Source organism: Hemitrygon akajei, chromosome 3 (assembly GCF_048418815.1).
Source record: "Hemitrygon akajei chromosome 3, sHemAka1.3, whole genome shotgun sequence".
In the NCBI taxonomy this organism is placed as follows: domain Eukaryota; kingdom Metazoa; phylum Chordata; class Chondrichthyes; order Myliobatiformes; family Dasyatidae; genus Hemitrygon; species Hemitrygon akajei.
The window spans coordinates 19,815,240-19,840,159 of record NC_133126.1 but is presented as its reverse complement, the minus strand read 5'-3'; the positions used below and the strand labels follow the sequence as shown (position 1 = coordinate 19,840,159).

Below are 24,920 nucleotides of genomic sequence, written 5' to 3'. Positions count from 1 at the left end.
AACACAACGTTAGCAATATTACAAATTAACCCACAGTTTATTGTTGGACTACATTTAGGATGTGCCAAATTATTTTGGAGAACATGTATTATTCAGATTCTAAACACCAAGTCTCACTTCGAATACAATATTCTGAAAGAAACCAATCTTAATATTGTATTTTTCAGTAAGCACATAATCTTTCAAGTCAACATAATTGATTTATTATGGCACCAGTACCCTGTCAAATAATTTACCTAAACAAATACAATGCTATACATAGCTAGATCATAAGTAAAATTTATTATAATAGATTAAGGCCCCCATTATCTATTATTTCTGCTGTAAAAGTGATTTCCCATACAGTAAGGGCAAACAACTTTTGGTTTTGATATAAGATTTTCTTCACTGATTACATCTCCAACCTACACAGGGGCCAGAGTCTGCCAAAGCTCCTAAGCCACGAACTATAACTGGTTAAGCATTTTAGCTTAAAAGATGCCCAAGTTAACTAATAACTTGTTCAAAGCACCAACTATTTCTGTCACTTACATTGTTCAATGTTAATTATTGATAAAAGTTTAAATTCAAAAGTGAATTGAGTTATCAAAATGAGAAACTTTATATAGATGTATATTTTCATCATTCCGGTCAGCCAAAAGCCAAGTAATAAATCATACTGCATCTACCCTAGTGAAAGGACACACTAGGTTTATAAAGTCTGGTACCTTCCCTCTATTTATAAAGGCATCTATGTTTGTTAACTGAATGATAAAGCAGAGGGAGTAGTTCAGATTCACAATCTACTGATGTTCAAAATTAATTACTTCAGTCAGAAACACTGCAAATTTATTTTGTTGGCATCTAGCCTACTGAAAGTTGCATAATTTAAATATCTAAATCCCCTAAATGTGAAGCAAATGCCTCAGTGTGAGAAGTTCATTAAGTGCAAAATCAACAGTTTGTCTATGATTCCTTGCTAATGTAGAGTTAAAGAGGGCAACTACCTAAATAACACCTTAATAAAAGGAAGTAACCTAGTTTTACACAAGTACATATATGCCATACTACATCAGATAACAAAGTACAATTCTAGTCTCACGTGCCCACCCGTAGCATTCAACGCACCTATTCTTCCTGAGTAAGATGTACCAGTTGGTAAGTTTATTGGTCACTGTATATTGTCCCCTGATCAGACTAGGATTAAATCGGGGGATTTGCTGGGCACGACCTGACTCAAAGGGCAGAAAGGGCCTATTTTATGTTGCATCACAACAAATAAATAAAAAGTAAATAATGGCTAATTTGTCCTTCCTTATTTATGGTTAATATAATATTTTTACACATGTCAAAATTAAATAAGATCTGAACAGAAATGAGATCACATTACAAGTCTTCATTGTCCTTATGGGTGAAGAAAGTTATTGGGAGAAGAAAGTGTTCATTTCAAAGTTTATGACTTTTACCTACTGGGTCTTAGTTTTCTGTATTCCATAATTTTCAAAAAATATATAGATGTAACTGATTCCTAGAATGACTGCAGTGTAGAAAAACTCAAAAGGACACAGTACATTAAAAATTAACATTTTTAATGCATTTAAAAATAGATAACAATCACGTAGAGTATGCATTACAAGCAGTCTCATGCAGCAGTTGGAAGGTGCAATACGCCATCCAGTGGCAAATTCAGAAAAAGGTCTTGATAAATAAATGTTTCCAGCTACTATCTAATTTTGGCATTAGATGTGAAAAATAAAATAAATATCTGGGGAGAAGTAAAAAGATATTCAAAATCTTCAATTAATTCACAAGTCAAGTGAACTTCCAGAGTTCAAGTACAATAATATCACAGTCTGTCACACTTCAAAGTTAGCATTCTTATTGTGATCATAGTGAACACAGGTCACTAATAACCCGGTTGAAAGGGAACATTTCGTAGCACAATCAACATTAGTCATTAACTGAAGATCGCTACTTATTTGAAATATTACTACTTGGCCGCTCTCAGCTTTGGATTGAATCACAAATGCTTGGAGCGTTTACTTCTTTTTTCCTCTTGGGAACAGGAAGAGAAGCTGCTTCAGGTTTCCTGAATAGCAAGCAAAATAGAAGCTAACCCTCACAATGTACTTCCTACTCAAAAAGGTAATTGAATACATACTTGTACTTTTGAAAGAAGTTTGGAGCTTCAAAGAGTTTGGACCATTCCATTTTACCCATTAAAATTTCATCTGTGATCGAAAGACCTGTGGGGACAAAAGGGATTGCTTAACTGTATTTATAATCAGTATGTGAGAACAATTGAGAGAAATCTCATGAAAGCCTTAGAAACTTTTAGTACAGGGCAAAACCTTCCAAAAAATTTAAATTACTTGCCTTGCTTGAACTCCTCCATCATTACAGCCCGGGTAGATGCAGAAACATTGTACGTTGAGTTTTGTTGTGGGTAGGCTGGTGTAATAATTGGCATGAGGTGGTATCTGTCACTTGGGTTAACCTACACAAAAGATAATAATCCATTGCTGTTACACATGAGTATACAAAGACTAAATATAATTCAAGTATTATTTGTATTTAAGGTAATTTAAATGATTGAAGTAACCTTTAATATACATAGTAAATTTTAAACATTTTTAGTGATGTCATTTTTGAATTCTGGAGTCATATTACATAATTTAAAGCAGACAGAACTGAACAAATTCTCTATGAGCCTCTTCCCAATACCTTCCTCTCCCTCATACAAATCTAGATTTTTTAAGTGCAACTGGGTCAAAACATATTGTTTAAAGCATCCAATAATAATCATCATAAAAGTTAAATATGCTTTGAAGTTATGGTGTAAAGATAGAAAATAACTCCCACCTGGAAAACAAAGATTTGTCACAAAATTTTAATAATCAATACCCATATTTTTATTTTCCTATCATATTTGTGTCTAGTTTCCATAAATCACATCTATCCTCAGAACAGATCTTATTAAGGCCAATCATTAAGTATGACACAGTATCTTCAACTAAAAAATATGAACCAATGCTACCATACTCAAAGCTGTTCGCTCACTTAACCTACCCGTGGATCCCATACTGGCAAATTGAGATTGCAGTCCTCAGGCTGTTTTAATAAAACAGGATTTGGCCATTCCCTGCCAAGAAAGAAACAACACTCATTGAATGTTCATGATTTCCATACCAAGCTTCTAACTGACAAAAGCACATTTTTAGTAGTTTCCTTTCTCAGTAACTGACATTATGTTTTATATCAGTGTTTACATTAATTATATGTATACAGATTAAATTGATCTTTTCACAGATGTAGGCAAATGGAAGTGCTAGCCTACCTGGTGGTAAAAATATTTCTTGTGCCTCAAATCAGACAGAAGAGATCTCAAAACCATATTAATAAGGAAAGCCTTTTCTATTCTCTGTCATTTTTGGTTCATCGTCTTGCCAAACCAAGGATTTGTTTTATATTAGTGGCGAATGCAATATTTTAAGACTGATTAAATTTAGTTCTATTTAGATTTGGGCACTTAATCTGTCTTCTGCATTGTACTAACTTGACTGTCAGTGCAACAGTACATGATGATGGGAACAAATATTTCAGCACAGTGAATGGAGATTTCACACTGCCAATTTTAAATGATAAAAAAATAAGATCACAATCAGTTATAAAATAAACTGTTTAAATTTGTAGAGCTTTTGGGAAACCTATTGTACTCCAGTCAATATTGAAGGGACTTTTCCAAACCAGAGAATTGAAAATTGAGATATACTGTTGCAACTTTGGTTAGATACTTGGGATTTAGTAGACGTTAACATAACATGCAAATTATTTACTGAATAAGGAATTATACAAAATGATGGAGGAATTCCTCTACCATTTTGTGTGTGTGTTGTTCTAGATTTCCAGCAGCTGCAGAATATCTTGTATGTTGACAAAATTTAGTTAGGATAGTTTACATTTAAACAAATATATATTAAGAAATTCCAAACTAGCAGAAACAAGACACTGATATACATCACAGTCAGCAGCTTTCACAACGGCATCTACATTCCATAGGAAAGGCAGCAAGCTACAAATGTGGGATATCAGTTTACACATGAACAATTAAAAATTACTTATTCTATTAACTTTCATCCTCCTCCTTTAGTCCTTAAAAGTGTATGCTTATCAAGAATAATTTGCATCTTGACTCCATTTACAAAACTCAACCCCACATTAAGTTAAAAATATATCAATCATTAGCATTACATTTTAATTTATACACATCTAGGAGAGATAGTTGCACATTTAATTTACCTTATTTGTGACAAACTGTTTTCTGATTTCAGTCGTGCATTAACTATCTTTTAACTAGATTTTGCCGCCTTGTTCTGAAAGGAAATAGTTTGTCAGCCACAAACCTGTCAGATCCCTTTATCATTTTAAACACCTTACTTACATCAATCATTTAAACAAAATGTTTACACATACAGCCAAAATTTCAGTGTAACAAGGGCTAACAAGTACATCTGGTGAAATCACTTTGCAATCAGATTCACTGAAATCAACACTCACCATTTTGAAAAAACCAAGAAGAACTTGTGTACTAGGGTTGATGCAACAGCATTGGGGTACAGTTGGCATGTCCTTGCCACCAACATGGCCCATGACACACCACCCAGAAAGCCTAGTATGTTAGAATAAATGTTGTGACCTGTAAAAACAGATTTCTTTTAAACACTGGTGATGCAAATGTTTGATATTCATTACAATATTTATCACAATTTTAAATATTCTAGGCCACTACTCCAACTTCTTGAACCTACATCAATGGTTTCCCAGCTACAGATTATACACTAAATGCAACAGGGGACTGAGTGTAGTTTATGCAAGTTAGCTGATGACAATAAATTGAGTGGAAAAGCAAACTGTGCAGAGGATGTGGAGAGTCTGTAGAGAGATAGAGAATAGATTTAAGCTAGTAGGCAAGCATATGGCAAACGGAGTACAATGTTTACAAGTGAAAATAGAAGATCAGATTATTTAAATGGTAAAAGATTGCAACATGTTGTTGTGCAAAGGAACTCAGGAGAAATCAGAAAAGGGTGGTTCACAAGTTCAAACGGTTATCAAGAAGACAAATGAAATGTTGGCCTTCACTGTTAGAAGGAACAAATTTAAGAGCAGAGAGGTTATGCTGCAGATGTACAGAATACTGGTGAGGCTAGAGTACTATGTGCAGTTCTGGTCTGCTTACTTGAGGAAAAACATATTGCCTTTGGAGATGGTGCAAAGGATGGTTCAGCTACAGTCCTATAGGAATCAAAGTTGAACAACGTGAACCAGAAACCAGTTTCCAACAAATACTATTACTTTAAACCACCACTAGCTAATTCATACTGGAGAAGGAACAAATTGCAGGTCAGAAAACGAAGTTAATGCTGTTCTATTATTCCCAAGGAAAGGTTATATGAAAAAAGTTGATGCCAGTAATTTGTAAAAGTTCCATTTTGTTCGTTTTGAGGAGGCCTCCACTAACCAGGGTCAACCATGGATGTTCTATCCCACCTATCTACATTTACGCAACCCAGTGCACAGCCAGGGCAGTATGATATGGAGGGTAAGCTGTTGCTCACGCAGCAGGCTCCCCTTCTCCATGCAGCTGATGAATCCAAAGGAACGACAGAGCCCGATACAGTTTTGCACCAGCAGTGTTGCAGGAGCTGGCAGTCAGTGTTGAACTCAACTTAGGACTGCCTTTAAGGACCCCAGCTTCAAAATTTTCCTTGGGGTTTAATCCTGAAGCAGTCCCCCGAGAACTATATAGCCGCGGAGATTTGAGATCAGAGTTTTCTTTCTCCTCGAGGAGCTGCCAACTACAGCTGTCAAGCCCATCTTCCTGGAGTGTCTGGTTTTACGGCACCAGTAACCCACGTCTGCTCCTTCTCCTGTTGGTAAAAATGGTTCCACCTGGCTTAGTAGCTAAGCCACACTTGAAGGCCAGAAGTTGGACTTGGTTGTCAGAAGCTATTTGTGACGCACATCATAGGGTGCATTTAATAGGTAGTGGGAGCTTATCCCCACTACATCCCTCCCCTCACCCTGGCTATGACAACCGGTTGTTTTTACATCTTATTTACTGTAAAAAAAAAAGAGCATAATTTCACAGGTGATAAATTTACAATAAACATTCAGATAATCTACCCTTACCAATCTATGTTTACCTTGATTCTTGCTTTTGTCAAAGACAGCTGCCATGTTGGCTGCTTCCTCTAAATGTTCAATGTTCTTTGTTGAAATGTTGCATGCTTAAAATGATTTTATCTGACCAAAATAATCTTATTATGTGTCACCAGCTGCATGAATGATTCAAATAGCACTGTTTAGTCCAAGTTGTTTTTCCCTTTAAAGCCTAGTGCCAATGAAGCATTCAACTGCTTGCATCACAGAAAAAATACACCTGTGGTCTTATATTTCCACAAAAACATTTTTGACAAGAACTGAGAATATATCACCAGATGTGAGATCTGTGACTGGCTTCCAGGACCTTCGGTGAACTTACCGTATATTCCGGAGTATAAGGCAACCCCTCATTTTCAAGGTTAAAAAAGTGACCTTTTCTTTTTCATGTTACCTTTGTATAAGCCGACCCCCTTTTGTAGAGGTTTTCGATTTAACCAAAAAAGATCTCAAGATCTCACATGCCGGTACTCAGCTTTGACGGATCCGGAACCGGAAAATTTTGTGAACCTGTACCTTCTAAGAAAACAGGCCTACACATTGTACAGCGTTATAAGCAAATACTTAATAAATAAATCAGGGAGGGAAATTTTGGATTAGGTTTCCAATGGAAAAGAATCCTCTGAAATGTAACCCCCGTGCAACCATTTAGTGCCCATCGTAATCTCGTTAGAACATAACACGGGGTGGCTGGATCAGTACGTGTACTCAGTATTGAGTTCGCGACCACCATGTACAAAAGATTAAAACGAATGTGATATGATGCTGGCTTCAACGAAGGTTGTTGATTTTGCTAAAGGAATGAATAATTCTGCAGCTGTTAAGAAGTTTAGTGTAAACGAGAAACAAGTGAAAAAGTGGAAGAAAGGCAGAGGACACACTGAGGGAAATGCCAAAGTCGAAATGCGAAAACCGCAGGAAAACATGCCGGTGGCCAGAACTGGAAGAAAAAGTTTTAGAGTGGGTGAATCACCAGTGATCGTCTGGATACATTGTTACCAGAGAAATGATTCGAGTTCAAGCGTTGAAATGGGATGAAAAACACCGTGAGGTCAGCGAAAATTTCAAAGCTACGCAAAGTTGGTGCACCCGATTTATGAATAGATGTGATCTTATGTTGAGACAAAAAACAAAGATTGCTCAGAAAATTCCCACGGGGTGTTGTTTACGTTCAAGAACGCTGCTGGATGGATGAAGTGGGTTGCTTGAAGTAGGTTAAAGAGATGTGGCGTTGATGTCCCAAAGGTTTTGGGGAGGAAAAGTCGCTACTTGTCTGGGTCATGTTCAAAGTGCACTTGTCAGGTGAGACAAAAGCAGCACTGAAAGCTGAAAATACAGACATTGCAGTCATCCCCAGTGGTTTGATGTCCGTGCTCCAGCCACTAGATGTGAGTTTAAACAAACCATTCAAAGAATTCATGCATCGATAGTGGAACGAATTTGACTCAAAAACAGCCAATAAATACGACCTGTCTTCCATGTATTTGTTTTTCCAAAGTTGGCACCCTCTGTGTAAGCCAACCCCCTAACTTTAGGACCAAAAATTAGGGCCAAATTCTCAGCTAATACACCGGAATTGGAAGTTCTCTTACTAAGTAAGTTGGAACAGGTACATCCGGTATTATTTAGCGTCAGTTCCGAGTTCGATCTAGTGACAGATCGCTCCCAAGTGTGCTCTCCACCATGCCAGGTTGATATGGAGGATCAAAAAAAACCCAAAACCCAATAATTAAACCACTGCGCTGCTTAGACAATAGACAATAGGTGCAGGAGTAGGCCATTCGGCCCTTCTAGCCAGCACCACCATTCACTGTGATCATGGCTGATCATCCACAATCAGTACCCCGTTCCTGCCCTCTCCCCATATCCCTTGACCCCGCTATCTATAAGAGCTCTATCTAACTCTCTCTTGAATGGATCCAGAGACTTGGCCTCCACTGCCTTCTGGGGCAGAGCATTCCATATATCCACCACTCTCTGGGTGAAAAAGTTTTTCCGCATCTCAGTTCTAAATGGCCTACCCCTTATTCTTAAACTGTGGCCTCTAGTTCTGGACTCACCCATCAGCGGGAACATGCTTCCTGCCTCCAGCGTGTCCAATCCCTTAATAATCTTATATGTCTCAATCAGATCCCCTCTCATCCTTCTAAATTCCAGTGTATACAAGCCCAGTTGCTCCAATCTTTCAACATATGACAGTCCCGCCATCCCGGGAATTAACCTTGTGAACCTACGCTGCACTCCCTCAATAGCAAGAATGTCCTTCCTCAAATTTGGAGACCAAAACTGCATACAATACTCCAGGTGGGGTCTCACCAGGGCCCTGTACAGCTGCAGAAGGACCTCTTTACTCCTATACTCAATTCCTCTTGTTATAAAGGCCAGCATGCCATTAGCTTTCTTCACTGCCTGCTGTACCTGCATACTTGCTTTCATTGACTGTGTTATGCCGTTGGCCCCCTCCTTTGTGAAAATTGCAAGAACTCTAGTTAAGGGGGGGGGTCAGCTGACCCAAAAGAGAGAGACGTGCGGAAGACCACGTTCTCCCAAGAAGCAGAATAACGGTGACTTTGACTATTGTCTCATGGAAACCACGTGAAAAGCCCTCGGGCAAAGTGGGCTGGTTGAGAGAAAGATCGCATTACCTGCAACTTGATTGATACCTGCGATCCCGTGAAGAAGTATAAAGGCGGGTCTGAGGGGAGGACCCTCAGATGCACCCAGCAGACACGAGATCGATTCCCGTGGGAGCGGGACGCCATTTTGAAGGAAGCCACGTACGCTAGATTCCGACTTTGAATCTGTGGCTAAAACCAACGAAAGACTGCTTTTAAAATAACAACGGGGAAGTCTGCTCCCCTGATTCCAAGGATTTGCTCTGCCAAGACGACGGGCAAGTGTGCATCTTTTCTAAATTATAAAGGAAAAAGCCTGCAAACTTCTGAGTGACTCTTAAGACTTCCGTTGGACTCAGTATTACCCCCTAGACAACTGTAGAGCTTATTTCTGATTGATTATGGTTACACCGGTGTTTTAGATTGAGTTTTGACGATCTGAATGTTTTGTATTAACCATACGTTTGTGCCCTTGTTGAATAAAACGTTTGAAAATAGTAGCATCCGACTCAGCTGATCCATCTATCTTTGCTGGTAAGTTACCTGGTTACGGGGTTTTCGTAACAACTGATGCACAGGAATACCTAGATCTCATTGTGCTTCCCCTTTTCCTAACTTGACTCCATTTAGATAGTAATCTGCCTTCCTGTTCTTGCCACCAAAGTGGATAACCTCACACTTATCCACATTAAACTGCATCTGTCATACATTTGCCCACTCACCCAACCTATCCAAGTCACCCTGCATTCTCATAACATCTTCATGACATTTCACACTACCACCCAGCTTTGTGTCATCAGCAAATTTGCTAATGTTACTTTTAATCCCTTCATCTAAATCATTAATGTATATTGTAAACAGCTGCGGTCCCAGCACCGAACCTTGCGGTACCCCACTGGTCACAGCCTGCCATTCTGAAAGGGACCCGTTAATCGCTACTCTTTGTTTCCTGTCAGCCAGCCAATTTTCAATCCATGTTAGTACTCTGCCCCCAATACCATGTGCCCTAATTTTGCCCACTAATCTCCTATGTGGGACTTTATCAAAAGCTTTCTGGAAGTCCAGGTACACTACATCCACTGGTTCTCTGTTGTCCATTTTCATAGATACATCCTCAAAAAACTCCAGAAGATTAGTCAAGCAGGATTTTCCCTTCATAAATCCATGCTGACTCGGACTGATCCTTTTACTGCTATCCAAATGTGTCGAAATTTCATCTTTTATAATTGACTCCAGCATCTTTCCCACCACTGACGTCAGGCTAACCGGTCTATAATTCCCTGTTTTCTCTTCCCTTCTTTCTTGAAAAGTGGGACAACATTAGCCACCCTCCAGTCAGCAGGAACTGCTCCTGAATCTATAGAACATTGGAAAATTAGCTATATTAGTAGAAAAATAGCTATAATTAGTAATAATTATAGCTTTCATTGGGCAGAGCCTTTCTCACTTTATCCTTTAAAATTGTTCCGATCATTGACCGACGTAGCCTAACACTTTTCCAATGACCAACGGCATTTCACCTCTTTCTGATCGCTTTATTATTTCCACTTTATTTTCAATCGTTATCGTGATTATTTTCGTGAACAGAAACATTGCGGATTCAGATCTCTGCCACTGGGTCCTAATGTCTACCGCACTGAGACAGGTTAAATAAGGTCTTGAGTTCCGCTGGGTCCTAAGTTCCACCACATTGAAAAAGGTTGAATAAGGGACTTGGGCATCCGCGAATTTTGGTATCCACGAGGGGACCCAGAACCAATCCCTGGCGGATAAGGAGAGCCAACTGTACTTCACTACTGACCAAAAACTCTAATCTTAGCTCAGTTCCACCTGGGGTAGTGGATTTACAGCGAGAAGCTGGAGGTTAAACCAATTACCGTAGATTCCGGACTACAGAGCGCACCTGATTTTAAGCCGCTGGCACTAATTTTAGAAATAAAATCATTTTTTTAAATGTAAAGGCCGCACCGGATTTTAGGCCGCACCGGATTTTCGGCCGCAGGTGTCCCACGTTGTAATATGAGATATTTACACAGAAAGATATTACACGTGAGGATTTTTTTAACTTTTAATTAAATCCATATGGTAACAAAAACAAATACATATTGCAAATGCTTTTTTTCGAACCGTGCCCGTACGCGGCTACTTTTAAATATACGTTGCGTATACTTCTTTACTGAACAACATTCCAATATCTCCTAACGACTGGTAAAAAATATATATACTGCAGCCTACCAGGAAAAGTTATTGATACCTTTAACTTAAAAGCAGAGTTCGCTCAGATCCAAAGCCGCTCGCGTAATCCGCTCCCCCCCTCCTTTCCGTTTCATCGCAAACGGCATTTAAAAGCAGAGTTCGCTCGGATCCAAAGCCGCTCGCGTAATCCGCTCCCCCCTCCTTTCCGTTTCATCGCAAACGGCAGTTAAAAGCAGATTTCGCTCGGATCCAAAGCCGCTCGCGTAATCCGCTCCCCCCTCCTTTCCGTTTCATCGCAAACGGCATTTTCCCACAAGACGCCGCGAAACCGGGTGTGACGTCATAGCATCCCGCGATGTAGTACAGAAAACAAATATAGTTTAAACTAAGTAGGGTAGGTAGCACAATGCTTCGAGTGTTTTCCATGTTGATGAGGGTGAGTACAAATGACTGATTTACAATAATTTAATTGTGAAAGTGCGCTTGATTTATCGTACAATTTCATTGGACCTCTGTGAACTACTCATCAATTTTATTGGTCTACTGTTACGAGGCAAAATGTTTACGAGGCGGCATGAAAAAAACCTTGCATTAGCCGCTTCGGATTATTGGCCGCAAAGTTCAAAGCTGTTCAAAATGTGGGAAAAAAGTAGCGGCTTAAAATCCGGAATCTACGGTACTAGCATCCTTAATAGACTAATCCAAAGAAATTGACAACAGTCCTACAACAAACAGAATCTTAAGGGAAAAAGGCCACTTAGCCTTACATTTAAAAAGGTTTCCAAGGTTTAGTCAAGATGGAAACTAGCCAAGAAAAATCACTGCTTATAAGTAAATGAAATTTACTTACGCTTTGCCCATAATTTAATCGCTCTCAGTGTCAGTCTAAAATTTTCAATATTTGGTACTAAATGTAATATCTCATCAGTGACCCTGCAACCTGTCAAGAGAAGAATAAAAACAAAGGTTTGGCACAATTTACTTTGTTTTGTTATCAAGGATTTTAAAAAGATAAAATCTTAACTACTCATCTCTCAGTAACTCAAAATGAAAAACAAGCTGCTGGAGAAGCTCACCAGGTCAGGAAACATTTGATGTGGGAAATGGGTAGTCTGTGCTTGTTGTTGATAGCCTTTACCTGGAGTCTAGATGAAGGGTCTTGACCCAAAGTGTTAACTGCCTGTTTCCTTTCCATGGATGCTGCCTGACCCATCGACTCCCCTAACAGCTTGCCTTTTTTTGTTCCAAATTCCAGTATCTTCAGCCTATTGTGTCTCACTCAGTAAAAGTTACAAAAATATTTTAAGCACTGCAAGCTTTAGGAACCCAAGTGCTACTTACACCATTTTACAGATCACGCCAAGAGGCAGAAAGTAATGAAATCAACTGCTTTTTTTGTTTTAACACCCCTTTAAAAAAAAAGGACAATTTCTTCAAATTGGGAGAGTTTCCATTTTACCAAAATGTTAATTTTTAAAATATAAATCCTTTATTAATAAATGTGAACAGTGTAAGCAGACTGCAATCACACGCTTATGAAAGACTCATTTTGCATGATTTTCTGCTTCTCTTTAACTCATTTTCACTCTCAGAGAATAGCAAGAGAACAGCCTCTTACCATTAAGACTTCTAATGCACCTCAAGTCCAGGTTTTTAAGTAGCACATCATCTCTAAGATCCAGATCTTCAGGGATTGTCTGAAGAGCCAATCTTGCAAACAATATATCAATCTAAGACAGAAAAATGTATCATTCCCAACTGGCTGGTTGCTAAAATTAGAATATGATTTATATATTTAAAAATTGCCTCAAAGACATTTAACTAAAACCCATGCATTCAATTAGATTTATATCTCTCTCTTATAATGCAGGAAAACTCCATTGTACAAGGACAGAACATTTATCATGCTATTAACTTATACCAATGTTTCAGTAACAATCACAAGCATGGGAATTAAGCACCACAAAAGTGTATGAACTTATGACTATTAGAAGATTATTTCCAAAATGAATGACCTTAAATAAAATACCACAAATCTAACTGAAGCATGAAGTCAATTATTATTTAATAAAATACCTCTATACCATCAAAGGATAGTTTAATGACTGGTACAAATGCCTCTTCAACAGCCTGCAAAATAAATAGATGGTTGTCAATAGTGACCCATTGCAACAATTATCAAACATATCATCAGCACAGAATTCACTGTACTCACCCGTAAATTTTTTACTTCATCTTGCTGCTTCAGCTTTTCACAGAAGGAGGAGAAGAAGTCAACTCTTTCAATATGACGAGGTGCAACGCATAATGCATCAATATCAGCACCTAAGAGAATAAACATCCATGTTTTACTGTGTGGATCCAGTGTTAATTATCCAACTTCTTTTAAGCCATGCGTTTTCTGATACATCGATTTTGTCACTTAAGTAGTCCCTCTCCTTTCTCTCAAAGTCTGTATACTCTAACTATAACTCCACGGGTATATAAAGATTTTCAATAATTACACTAGGTTTGGATAGCAAGACCCAAGTAAGCTATGTAACCACAGGGGCCCAATCCTAATGTTCCAGCAGCAAAACAGGCAAAAACAACTGTAGGTTAGAGACGATGGGGCTGGGCTATATTGGGAACAATATTTTATCTCCTTAAAAATGAACTTGATCTAATCCACAGGGAAAATATACAAGTAAACAGATTAAGAAAAAGCAAACCTAAACAGGTCCCAAAAGGAAACCAGGTGTTTTGAGTAAAAGAATGCCAACAACTACTTTGATCTACTTCTCTCATGAGCATCCCTCCACACACACACACAGATTATGTTGCTTTACTGTGTAAATTGAATCTCTGATATTCAAGAAAGTCACCCATCGGTCAGTTCTTAAACTACAGCTCATCAATCATTGCAGAGATCATAAACATAACTGATATGAGAAGGCCACTTACTGATTTTATAGTCTATGAGAGAATAAAACAATGCAGCTAGAGGGGATCAGAAACAAATCACACTTGCTTCAACTATGAATATCCTATTGGAATTATTACTAATGAATGATTTGTTTAGTTGAAGCAGACCACCATGGTTATTAGAGCAGGACATAGTGGGTACTCAAACAGCTCAAGTCTTTCTACTATCTAAAATGGCTTAGGGAGGAATGTGAGAGAATACTCAACCACTCAACTGAAAGAACTGCAAAAAAATTAAAGGTTAACATTCCTTCCCCTGTACTCTCTGTTATCATTTGAATGTACTGCAAGGAAGTGAGGAATTGAGGATATATTAAAAAAAATCATTTTAAACCTATGTAACCTCTGGCTAAAAGAATAATTGGGAACAGTAATTTTTGAACTGAAGTCTTCAGCAGTTAGCAATAAAACCTGGCTTATACCAGTTCTCTTTTAATTTGCAGACAGACATTAAGAATTTGATAAATTGTACATTGTACCCTCGTTTGAGTGGGGGGGGGGGGGGAGGACTCACCGATAAGGACAGGAATGAATATCCACCTGTAATTAAATCAGGGCCTAACAAAGGGAATAACTGATAAGGACTGGACAGCACATCCATCCATAATTAAACCTTGATTTAGCTGTCTCTCTTATCTGTAACTAAGTTTTGCACCAACAGACTTGGTGGGTGTACCAGTTCTAATGACATCTTGCAACAGTAAGGTATGGGACTTACTATGTATAAATATACAGCTGTAACCAGAGAGGAGGAGTCCATTTGTCGGATGGTGGCAGTACTTACATACCTTCCCACTGACAACTGGGTCTCAAACTCCTGCAGGAGGGTGCACAATAAACTGCTGTAACTATAAGAACTGGTATTCACGTACCCAGCCACTGCAGGTGGAATTTCAGGGTGAGGTTTCATTTACAGTCACCACCAGTCTGGGGTGTAATCTAGCAGGGAGAGACTTGCTCTGTCCATTGGAAGTCGAGATTCTATGCACAGACAAGGGTATCACCCTGGGACTAGCGAACAACCGACAGCTTCTCCAGTTTCCTACCTCCCAGTGGCGGGCATTTAATCTGCACTCCATTTTGTTTAAACCCCCTCTGCCAACAGTCGACCCCCATATGACCCTGTGCAATGACCGTACGGGGTGCTCAACTGAGGAAAGCCAATATAATGCACCCTTCGAGGGACAGAAATTCCCAGTCACGGTGATTGAAAGGGAAGTGCATTACTGGCCGAAGTTCCGGGTTTCCTTTGGCAACAGACAGGACTGGTGTTTCCCCATATTACTGTTAGGGTTTGCCCTGGGTTCAAGCAAAGAGCCTAGGGTTCCTTGCCTACACCCTGACGAAACAAGCCTCCAACACCAAGGGAAACTGGCAAGACTTGGCCGCGGGCCAACTCCAATACTGGAAAGAGTCTGAGGTGAAGATGGGACCTCTTCTAATATCGACTGAACCCAAGACGTTGTACCCCATCTCTGGGCAATTTCAGGCCATGAAGTCGGCTGCACCAACTGCACCCCCCTGTCCAGATCACCGTGAAAGAAGGACAGACTCCCCCATCCATTCCGCAATACCCCCTCAAGCCCGAGGCAACGTTTTATGAGGATGGAAGCTCTTTTGTGGATCAAGCAGGGAAATAAACTTCTGGCTATCCGATAGTGAAGTAATTCAGCAGGCCTCTTTTGAAGCAGTTGTCTCAGCCCAGAAGGCTGAGCTGTTTGCTCTGACTCGTGCCTATATCCTAGCAACAGACAAAAGTGCAAATGTTTACACAGACTCACGTCATGCATTTGGAGTTGCACATGACTAAAGGGCTCTCTGGGAACACTGGGGATTCCTGACTTCCTATGGTCACCCTATTAGTGATGCTACCTTTGTAAACAACTTACTCACCGCTTTACAGCTACCTTGAGTTTTGTCTATCATTAAATGTGCAGCCCACACTCGCATGTCCGACTGGGTCACCAAAGGCAATGCTTTAGCAGATGAGACAGCGAAGAGTGCGGTACAATCTTTGGTAGCTGTAAGTCCCCTCGGGTTCGCGTCAAGCTACTCTCCATGACTTAAGCAGAACAGGTTTGCCAGACATGCGGGAGGTACATACTTTCAGGGGACACCTCTGAAGAAGAGCACAAACTGTGGTCCCAGATGGGGTGCCAGAAAGACCCCAACCTAGGTTTTTGGATCACCCCAGCGGGGCAGGTTAGTGTTCCTACACAGTTTTTACCAATATTGGTCGATTGTATACATAACCCTACACACCTGGGAAAGGAGGGAATGGTTGGTAACCTGTACCCTGCACACCTAGCCAGGTGGACCTTTTTCGTGCCTACAAATTGATTTTATTGAATTGCCTAGAGTACATTGCTATAGATACTGCTTAGTTATTATAGATGTGTTTAGTAGATGGATTGAAGCTATTCCAACTACCAATAATACTGCTATAACTGTTGTAAAGGTATTATTATGGGAAATAATTCCCAGGTACGGCTTGCTCTGATAATGGCCCACACTTTGTGGCGACAGTAAACAAAGGGGTATGTAACTGTTACGTACCCGTGACACGTGACAGTGGTACCCTTGTCACGTGACTGGGGTTGAAGTTATACTGGACTTGAGGTAATGGTCTTGTGATGGTGGAGTGACGTCATTTTCCCGCCAGTAGAGATCATGTGACAGTTTTTTTTTACAGGGTATAAAAGGAAGACCCACCCTGTCAGGTGGGGCAGTTCGTGGCTGGATTTGCCAAGTTGACTTCATGCCACTGCGTGATTTAATGTGATGACTCAGTTTAGTTAAAAGATGAAGCTTTATCTAATGCCTAAAGTTTAAAAGGTCATTGCCAGCAGTTTCTTTACTGTGGAGAGTGAAGATAAAAGTTTAGGAAGTTAAAGATTGAGGAGAATCGATTTTCGACGGTGGATTGGGTTCGACCTTGTGTGATCCTCATTCGGAAGGATTTTGTTGACTGTTCTCGTGTTAATCTCTGCGGGAAAACAGGAGATTGAGAATAGTGTGGAAGAAGAGGTCAGTGCCTTTAAACCGTTACGTTTCATAAAAATTCTACGTGGGAAGAGTTCGACGCCGGGGATCGAAGGAAAACGTCGTGGAAGAGAATTTAAATCGCCTTAAAAAGTCTCTCCTTTTAAATGGACTGAGCATTTTGAACTTTTGACAATATCGCTTTAAACAACTGTTTTTGCAACATCGCTTTAAGAACTGTTTGAGCTGCATCGCTTTAAGAGCTGTTTTCCGGTTACGTTAGTGTTTGTTTACTTTTGGGGGGTTTGTTTTCAGTGTTTAATAAACGTGTTATTTGCTGTAAAAACCCTTGCCTAACTCACATATATTTATTGTTGCCTGAATACGTAACAGTAACGAACTAGCTATCAAGCAACATTTCCACTGTGCACACCACCCATGGGCCACTGGCATAGTGGAAAGAGCCAATGGCACTCTGAAGAGTAAATTGGCCAAACTAACGGCAGAGACTGGACTCACTTGGTTGAAGGTCCTACCACTAGCCCTATTCCACATGAGGGTTCCCCCACAGAGGAAAACAGGGTTGTCACCAGCAGAAATCATTTATGGACGGCCCATGAGGACATCCTGGGGACCAGGATCTTGTGTACCATTGCTCCCAGAAAGTCTACCAGAAAAAAATTGGATATGCATACCCTGGGGGAAGAGATGGGGAAATATATATGCCAACAAAATTCTCCAAGCATTACATTCGCAGGTATAACAGGCTTACAAGGAAGAGAACTACCCCGCAGAGAGGAGTGACTAAACCACCATAGAACCTGGGGATTTTGTCCTGATCAAGAAGTGGGATCGAGGGAATATAAAGGGAAGCACATGCCTGGAGACGAGGTGGTAGGTAAGTCCTTAATGAATGTATTGTTTCAGCGTATACAGGCTAATATACTGGATCATGTCGAGGTTAAGGAAGAGGCAGAGTTGGAGCTTATGAAAAACACTAGGAAAGATAAGTTCTTCAAAGTTGCCGCACAGGTTTATAGGATGTTTAAGATGGTAATGGTGTGTTGGCCTACATTAGATAGGGGAATAGGTAATGTTGCAGCTCCAGAAAACCCTGGTTAAATCGCACGTATTGTATTCAATTTTGGTTGCCTCATTATAAGAAGGATGTGGAAGTTTTAGAAAGGGTGCAGAGATTTACCAGGATGCTGCCTGGACTAGAGGGCATGTCTTACGAGGGAAGGTTGAGCGAGCTAGGCTTTCTGCTTTGGAGTGAAGGATGATGAGAGGTGACTTGACAATGGTGCATAAGATCATGGATGGCATAGACAGAGTAGACAGCCAGCACCTTTTTCTGAAGGAAGCTATTGCGAATATCTGTTTAAGGTGAGTGAAGGAAAGTTTAGGGGCGATGTCAAAGTAGGTTTCTTTATACAGTGTGGGAGGTGGCTGGAACGTGCTGCTGAGAGTGGTGGCAGAGGGTGATACAATAGGGAAATTTAAGAGACTCTTAGATCAACAAATGGATGTAAGAAAAATGGAAGGTTATAAGCCATGTAGGAAGAAAGGGTTAGATTGATTGTGGAGTAGTTGTATATAGGTCGGCACAACATCATGGGCTGGAGAGCCTTTACTGTTCTATGTTTTACAACTTGCAAATTTCATCCCATCACATATCTCCCACACTGCTCATTCCATCTTATATCAACAGGCAGTGATATGCACAAGCCAACTCCCTTTCCCCACCACTTTTAGTGTTTTATGAAACTTTTTAATTAACACTAATCTGGATACTTGTTCTGTCCTTCCCACTCAAGATTAAAAATTATGCCTATATGTCAGAGTCTATAGTATAGAAGATATATAAAATGGGAACTAATCAACAGGTTGGATCTTTACTCAGTAGTAACACGGTGACTTTACCTACAAAGAGTGACGATGAAGCAGACTGTGGATTAGCAATTCTACAGATACACACACACGCACGCATAAGATTTTGGCACAGTACACAAGTAATTTTATGTATTGCACTGTGCCACTGCTGCAAAAAAAAACAACAAATTTCATGACATATGTGAGTAATGATAAACCCAATTCTGATATGGGTCTCTATTGTGGACAGAGTATGGAAAGAGGGAAGGGAGGGAGGAATCATGGTTGGGAAAAGGGGAAGGGAGTGCGAAGGGAGTGGTAAGCACCAGAGGGACATTCTGTAATGATCAATAAACCAATTGTTTGGAATGAAATTCCCTTGCCTGGTGTCTCAGAGCTGGGTGTGTTTGCATCCTAACCACCCTGTCTCTCCTCTGCCACATGTCCATACCCTACATACTTCTGCACAGTACTGTACGCATACGAATTCAAGAATATATTTTGTACAACATACCTTTTGTATGCACTCCTAATCTGTATGAACCAAACGTAAATATTTTGCCACCAACATTGTCTATTACAGATGGAGGAAGGTTCTGTAAAAGAATTTAATTGATTTGGTAAAAGTATATTGAATTATATGTTCTTCCATCAAGGAAGAATCAGCATGTTAAAAGCTCATCAACTTTTAATATCTCAAATGTTCTGTATAGCTTTAAGCAAAGTGACCACCACAGCAAATGACAGAAGTTCAATCAGCTCACGATATTACGGAAACATACTGGTTAGGATGCCAAAACAAAATCTCAAAGTTCTTCATTTAGTGCAAAGGAAATTATGAATTATGAATCCCATCTTAATATGAAGACAGAGTCTGAAGTTAATGTCCAATCTATTGTTGCAACACATGCTAGTTGAAATTAGGTGTTCGGTCCTCCAGGACTACTGCTATGAGTAAGCATATTGATTTTCCACTTTTTCTTGAAGAAAAAGTGGAAAATATATAAAGAAGTGATAAAGCTGGAGTTATTCGTCATTCTAAGGTTGAGGCCATACAATCTCAATATATCCCTGTTGATGTCCACTCAGATGCTACCTTTTTCAGGTACAGGAGTGGGACCTGGTGTGGTCTTCTGCTGCTGTAGCTCATCCCACTTCAAAGTTCAATGTGTTGTGCATTCAGAGATGCTCTACTGCACACCACCGCTGTTACACAGTTACTCGAGTTACTGTCATCTCCTTACAGTTTGCAGCAATCTGGTCATTCTCCAATGACCGCTCATCAACAAGTCATTTTTGTTGACAGATCTACTGCTGACAGGATTTTTTTGTTTAAACCATTCTCTGTAATCTCCAGACAGAGATTGCTGTGCATGAAAACCCCAGAAGATCAGCAGTTTCTGAGATACTCAGACCACCCCGGCACCAACTGGACCTCCTGACCATATCTGCATGCTTTTATACATTGAATTATTTCATTTATTTAGAGATACAGCGTGAAACAGGCCCTTCTGGTCCAAAGAGGCGCAATGCTCAGCAACCCACCTACTGAATTACCTGAATTACAGGTCAATTTACAATGACTAATTAATTGAATTGAGAAAGGAAACTGGAGCACCCAGAGGAAACCCATGCAATACGGGAAGAATGTACAAACTTTCTTATAGAGGATGCCAGAATTGAACTCCAATGTCCCTGGCTGTTATAGCATCACACTAACTGCTAAGTTACCATGGTGTAATTACCACATAATTGGCTGTCTAGATATTTGCATTAACAAGGTGTACATGTGAATCTAATACAGTGACCACTGGGTGCATATATTCTGCTTCTTTACAGAATTGTAACTTAAGATAATGCACACCATGTTGCTTGCAGCAGCACGTCATGCCAGCACACCACAGCAAATTCCTAAAGCTGATCATCATATGGAAATCCTCTAAATCTATTCAATTAAATGTATAATGGGCTTCAAATATCCTTGCAGCTATTAACAAGTTTTCCCAAACCCTTGCATGATTTTAAACTTTAGAGAATGGTTATGCAGCCTCTACTTTCCATTAGGAAAGTTTCTTCTTGGAACATAGTAACATGCCTACATTCTCCAGCACAGAAGTGAATGCCCAGGGTGAGATATTAAGGCAGCTAAAAGTAGCATGCAAATATGTGTTCCTTTATTAGCTGGGCATAGTCATCAGGGAGATCATGCCATAATGAATACATCACCAATTACCATAAATCAACATATCATAGGAAAGATATGATTGTACTGAATAAGTTTTACAAAGAGATAACCACATTTGAAATATTTTAGCTATGAGGAATGGAATAAGCTAATGTGGAACAGATGTGACCAAGGGGAAAATCAATGTGCCGCTAAAGTTAAAGGGGACCTAGATAAGTGAAAAGGGAAAAGCTATTTCCCTTAGCAACAGGGTCAATAGCCAGAAGTTAAAAATTTCAAGTGATAGAAAGTTTGGAAGAGAGATGGCAAAAAAATATTTTGGCCAGTAGATAAGGGCTTGCAACTTCTTGCAAGAAAGACTACTAGAGACAAAATCTCTCATCACATTTAGAAAGTATTTGGATACATTTTTGAAGAGCTATGACCAGTAGAAGACCAGTGCTGGAAGGTGGCATCAGACAGAGTGACATAAGCCATACGCTTTCTATATTCCAAATGGCAACTTAAAACATTCATTCAGAATTTCAATTGCGCATTACCTTAAGTTCACTGATATCACGGATCCACTCTTTCACTAGGCTGTTTAGCTTTCCAAGAATTGCAATTCTGCAAGAGGAGGCAAATTAAAATATCATCACAGCAGGAAGTTAAAATTAGTATTCCTTTTCCTGTGGTCAGTGATTTATAACATGTATAAATAAAGCTGAACCTATAGTGTGGTCAAGGGAATTCCACAACTTAAGAGCCCTGGCAGCTAAAGGTACTACTGCTAATGAAGCAATTAAATTCAGAGATTCAGAGGAGACCATAAGTAAAGGACTGCAAATATTTTGGTGAGTTATAGAACTGCATAAAATACCAGTAAGAAGAGAGGCTATGAAAGAAATGAGAACCCTGACAGTGAGCACCAGAGAATATTGAACCTGTAGCTGGATACAGACTTTGCAAAAGGATGAAGACAACGGGCTTTGTCTTTCTCATATTTGCTTTACGTTTCTGACCATTCAGTACATGATACTGGACAGCCAGTTTAAATTTAAAGACAGTGTGAGGATAGGATGATCAAAATCTGTAATCGTGCTTTTTGCTATCAGAAAACACGCATCATACCAACTTAAACTCAACATACAGTATGATCTGTACTCTATAAGTGTTCTAAATTTCATAATCAAGGAGTCAAAATAATGGACTATCAATCTAACAACTGGTGTGGGAGTCTTCAATGCATAGATTTTAATAGTTCAAAAAATTAGCTCATAACCATTTGCGACCATTGTTTTGCTAACAACATCCACTTCAAGATTAGGAAAATATAAACTAGTCCAGTTGTGAGAAATGTTTAACCTCATCAAACAATGACAAACATTTCCAGGTGATCAGAGATGACCTTAAGTTCACTATGTGTGCCAAGAGCACTCTAACACTGGAAACATAACAACATTTGTAAATGTAAACAAAAGGCAATTTGCACAGGCTTCACTTCAGTGGAGGGGAATAGATGCGAGAGACTTGGCAATTAGCTCATTTGGATTTTTAATTGATTTTAAGCATAAAAACTTTCATAGTTTTATCTTCTTCGGACTATACAAATTACATGACATGGCCAGTTGATGAATTCCTTTTACAGCTTTGTTGCCAAGGCTTCTTCCTCAACACCCCATTCCTACATCATATCCTAGTGCATCAAAATTAGTAGAACTAGAAGACTCAACCACTCTGGCCTGCTTTGTCATTTGTTTACAACATGGTACACCTGATACTAACACTCCATAGTAACATTTCTGTGCCCAGTTTATCAAGGTGAATTAATCTCTACCTTAAAATGACTCAACTGAGGAGAAAAGCTCTATAGACAGGTCTCATCTGGTCTTAAAATGGGTGATCCCCTTACAATAATCCCTATATGAAAATATCCCACAAAACATTTGCTCCATACCCAAGAGCTCTTGGGTCTAGTGTGCTCTAATTATCTTCTCACTTTCTTATAAGTTACAGCCCAATCTTTTCTCTCAAGATAATTCACACATTCCAGACATTAGCCTGGTAAGCCTTCTCTGAAATACTTTAAGTCACAGTGCAAAAGGCCGTGTCATCACATGGGATAAATGCATGTTGATGGCCATGTCAACTAACACACAAGTTTCCAATCATTGTCACCCATCCTTTGAAGTAAGCCATGGATTCTGCACATGAAGACACGTAGATGCTTCACAATGAATGTGCATCATTCTACTTCATACAACCCAATAGATCTGGGTACCTTACGTTAAAAAACAAAGTTTTAATTCACAAGTTAAAGTTTTCAGAAATCAAACATTCTTTTCCTGGCTAAGTCAAGCTATTAAAGCAATCCAAGTGGAGTTTCAAAAACCTGACAAGTGATCAAAGCAACCAGTTCCCTTCGGCAAATATGGCCAGAACAGAAGCCAAAGTAATTTAAACTTTTAAAAAAACTTCTCATTTTAACATTTAAAATTCATTGGTAAATCCAATGTTTATATCCATTCATAACTACTCTCAGGAGTATTCTGAGGAACTGAACTCTTTATGGTGAAGGTATCCGCTCTGTAATTTTTGACCCAATGAAGGAAAAGCGAATATCCAGGTCAGGACTATGCGTGACTTGGCAGTAGTGCCGCTTTCAGCCTTCCAGCTGATAAGTTTAAAAAGTACTGTTACAGACTTGGCAAGTTATGCAGTATATCATGTCCGTAGTTAACAGTCTAGTCCAAGATTTAGTTCTGGAAATACCAGGAAAGGCCACTGACACTGTTTTGATGAACTATACAAAACTAGATGTGTTGTTCCAAGAAGAGATGGAGAATGTAATAGAGGATACGTTGGACAAAATGGTTGTTATGCATGTAAAGAAAATAATAATTTGCTATGCAAAGATTTGTAGCTAGGGTAAATTAGTGTTAATGACAGAAAAAAAATGAGAACACAATCATTGCAATATCTTCCAAATAAACAATTTGGAACAAAGCAGGAAATCCTCCAAGCAATTGTATAAAATTCAACTCTTCTCCATATAATGCTCAAATCTCAGAATAGATAAGAATTATTATGTCTGTGAGCAGACATAAAATTATATAATCTGGCACATTTCTGGGAAGGAAAATGTGGATCCTTTACTGTATGTGGTCTGTACAAAAAATGTGTCACCAAAAACAATCTAATGATTAAATGAAAGCATCATTGATAATCAACGCTTCTGGGAAAGTAAAGCCTCCATTAAAAAGAAAAATGTGGATATGACAGCTTTAACTGAAGATAATACCTGTGCTGCAACTCTTCCTCCTCTTCAAAAACTCCGTAAGGTTTTAGTGCCTCAATAAGTTTCTGGGTAAGCACATAATCATTTTCTTTTGGCAACGCCAAGCTAATTGAGGATGTAATACCATAGTGCTTTTGGGTTTGGGGCTGAAGAGATCCTTGATTTGCAGAAGGGCTGTGGAACAAAACAATGCAAGTTAACAAATGATTACTTACTGCTTGCAGTTTCAGGTTGGAACAGCACGCTATATTTAAGCGCAAGAAATTCTGTAGATGCTGCAGATCTTGAGGAGCACATACAAAGTATTGGAGGAACTCAGCAGATCAGACAGGACTGTCTTAGCCAGAAACTTCAACTGGTTATTCCCTTCCAAGTACGCTGCCTGACTTGCCGAGTTCCTCCAGCTCTGTGTGCGTGCGCGCTCATGTTATACTTAATACTCCATTGGAACATCAATACTACTTAATTTGTTCAATGAATGAAAACTCTTATTTAAGCATTAAATGATATCACTTCACAATTAAATTGACCCAAGAACATTCACCAACTGGTATCAATACTATTACCATGGAGAATAAAGCAAAATGTCACTGCCTCCAGAGAGAAACACCTTACAAGGCCATAGTTG

The 24,920-nt window shown here is 39.4% G+C and overlaps 1 protein-coding gene across 6 annotated transcripts in view; it reads right to left on the bottom strand.

The window, feature by feature from the left end:
- The window catches only part of LOC140724760 (poly(A) polymerase type 3-like), a 68,956-nt gene that overhangs the window by 22,833 nt on the left and 21,203 nt on the right, over positions 1-24,920 (bottom strand). Inside the window, exons 2-13 of one of the 6 annotated variants that reach the window (XM_073039294.1) lie at positions 24,296-24,466; positions 21,555-21,621; positions 19,345-19,426; positions 13,228-13,337; positions 13,089-13,142; positions 12,631-12,742; positions 11,863-11,952; positions 4,537-4,675; positions 3,049-3,121; positions 2,356-2,476; positions 2,141-2,225; positions 1,552-1,744 (exon numbers count right to left, since the gene is read on the bottom strand). In XM_073039294.1, the coding sequence (XP_072895395.1) occupies positions 1,666-1,744; positions 2,141-2,225; positions 2,356-2,476; positions 3,049-3,121; positions 4,537-4,675; positions 11,863-11,952; positions 12,631-12,742; positions 13,089-13,142; positions 13,228-13,337; positions 19,345-19,426; positions 21,555-21,621; positions 24,296-24,466 (1,183 nt within the window). In that variant the 3' untranslated portion in view covers positions 1,552-1,665. Of the gene's footprint in view, positions 1-1,551; positions 2,226-2,355; positions 2,477-3,048; positions 3,122-4,278; positions 4,353-4,536; positions 4,676-11,862; positions 11,953-12,630; positions 12,743-13,088; positions 13,143-13,227; positions 13,338-19,344; positions 19,427-21,554; positions 21,622-24,295; positions 24,467-24,920 lie in introns of those variants that run through there. The other 5 variants (XM_073039293.1, XR_012098170.1, XR_012098171.1 and 2 more) reach the window with 5 other exon arrangements.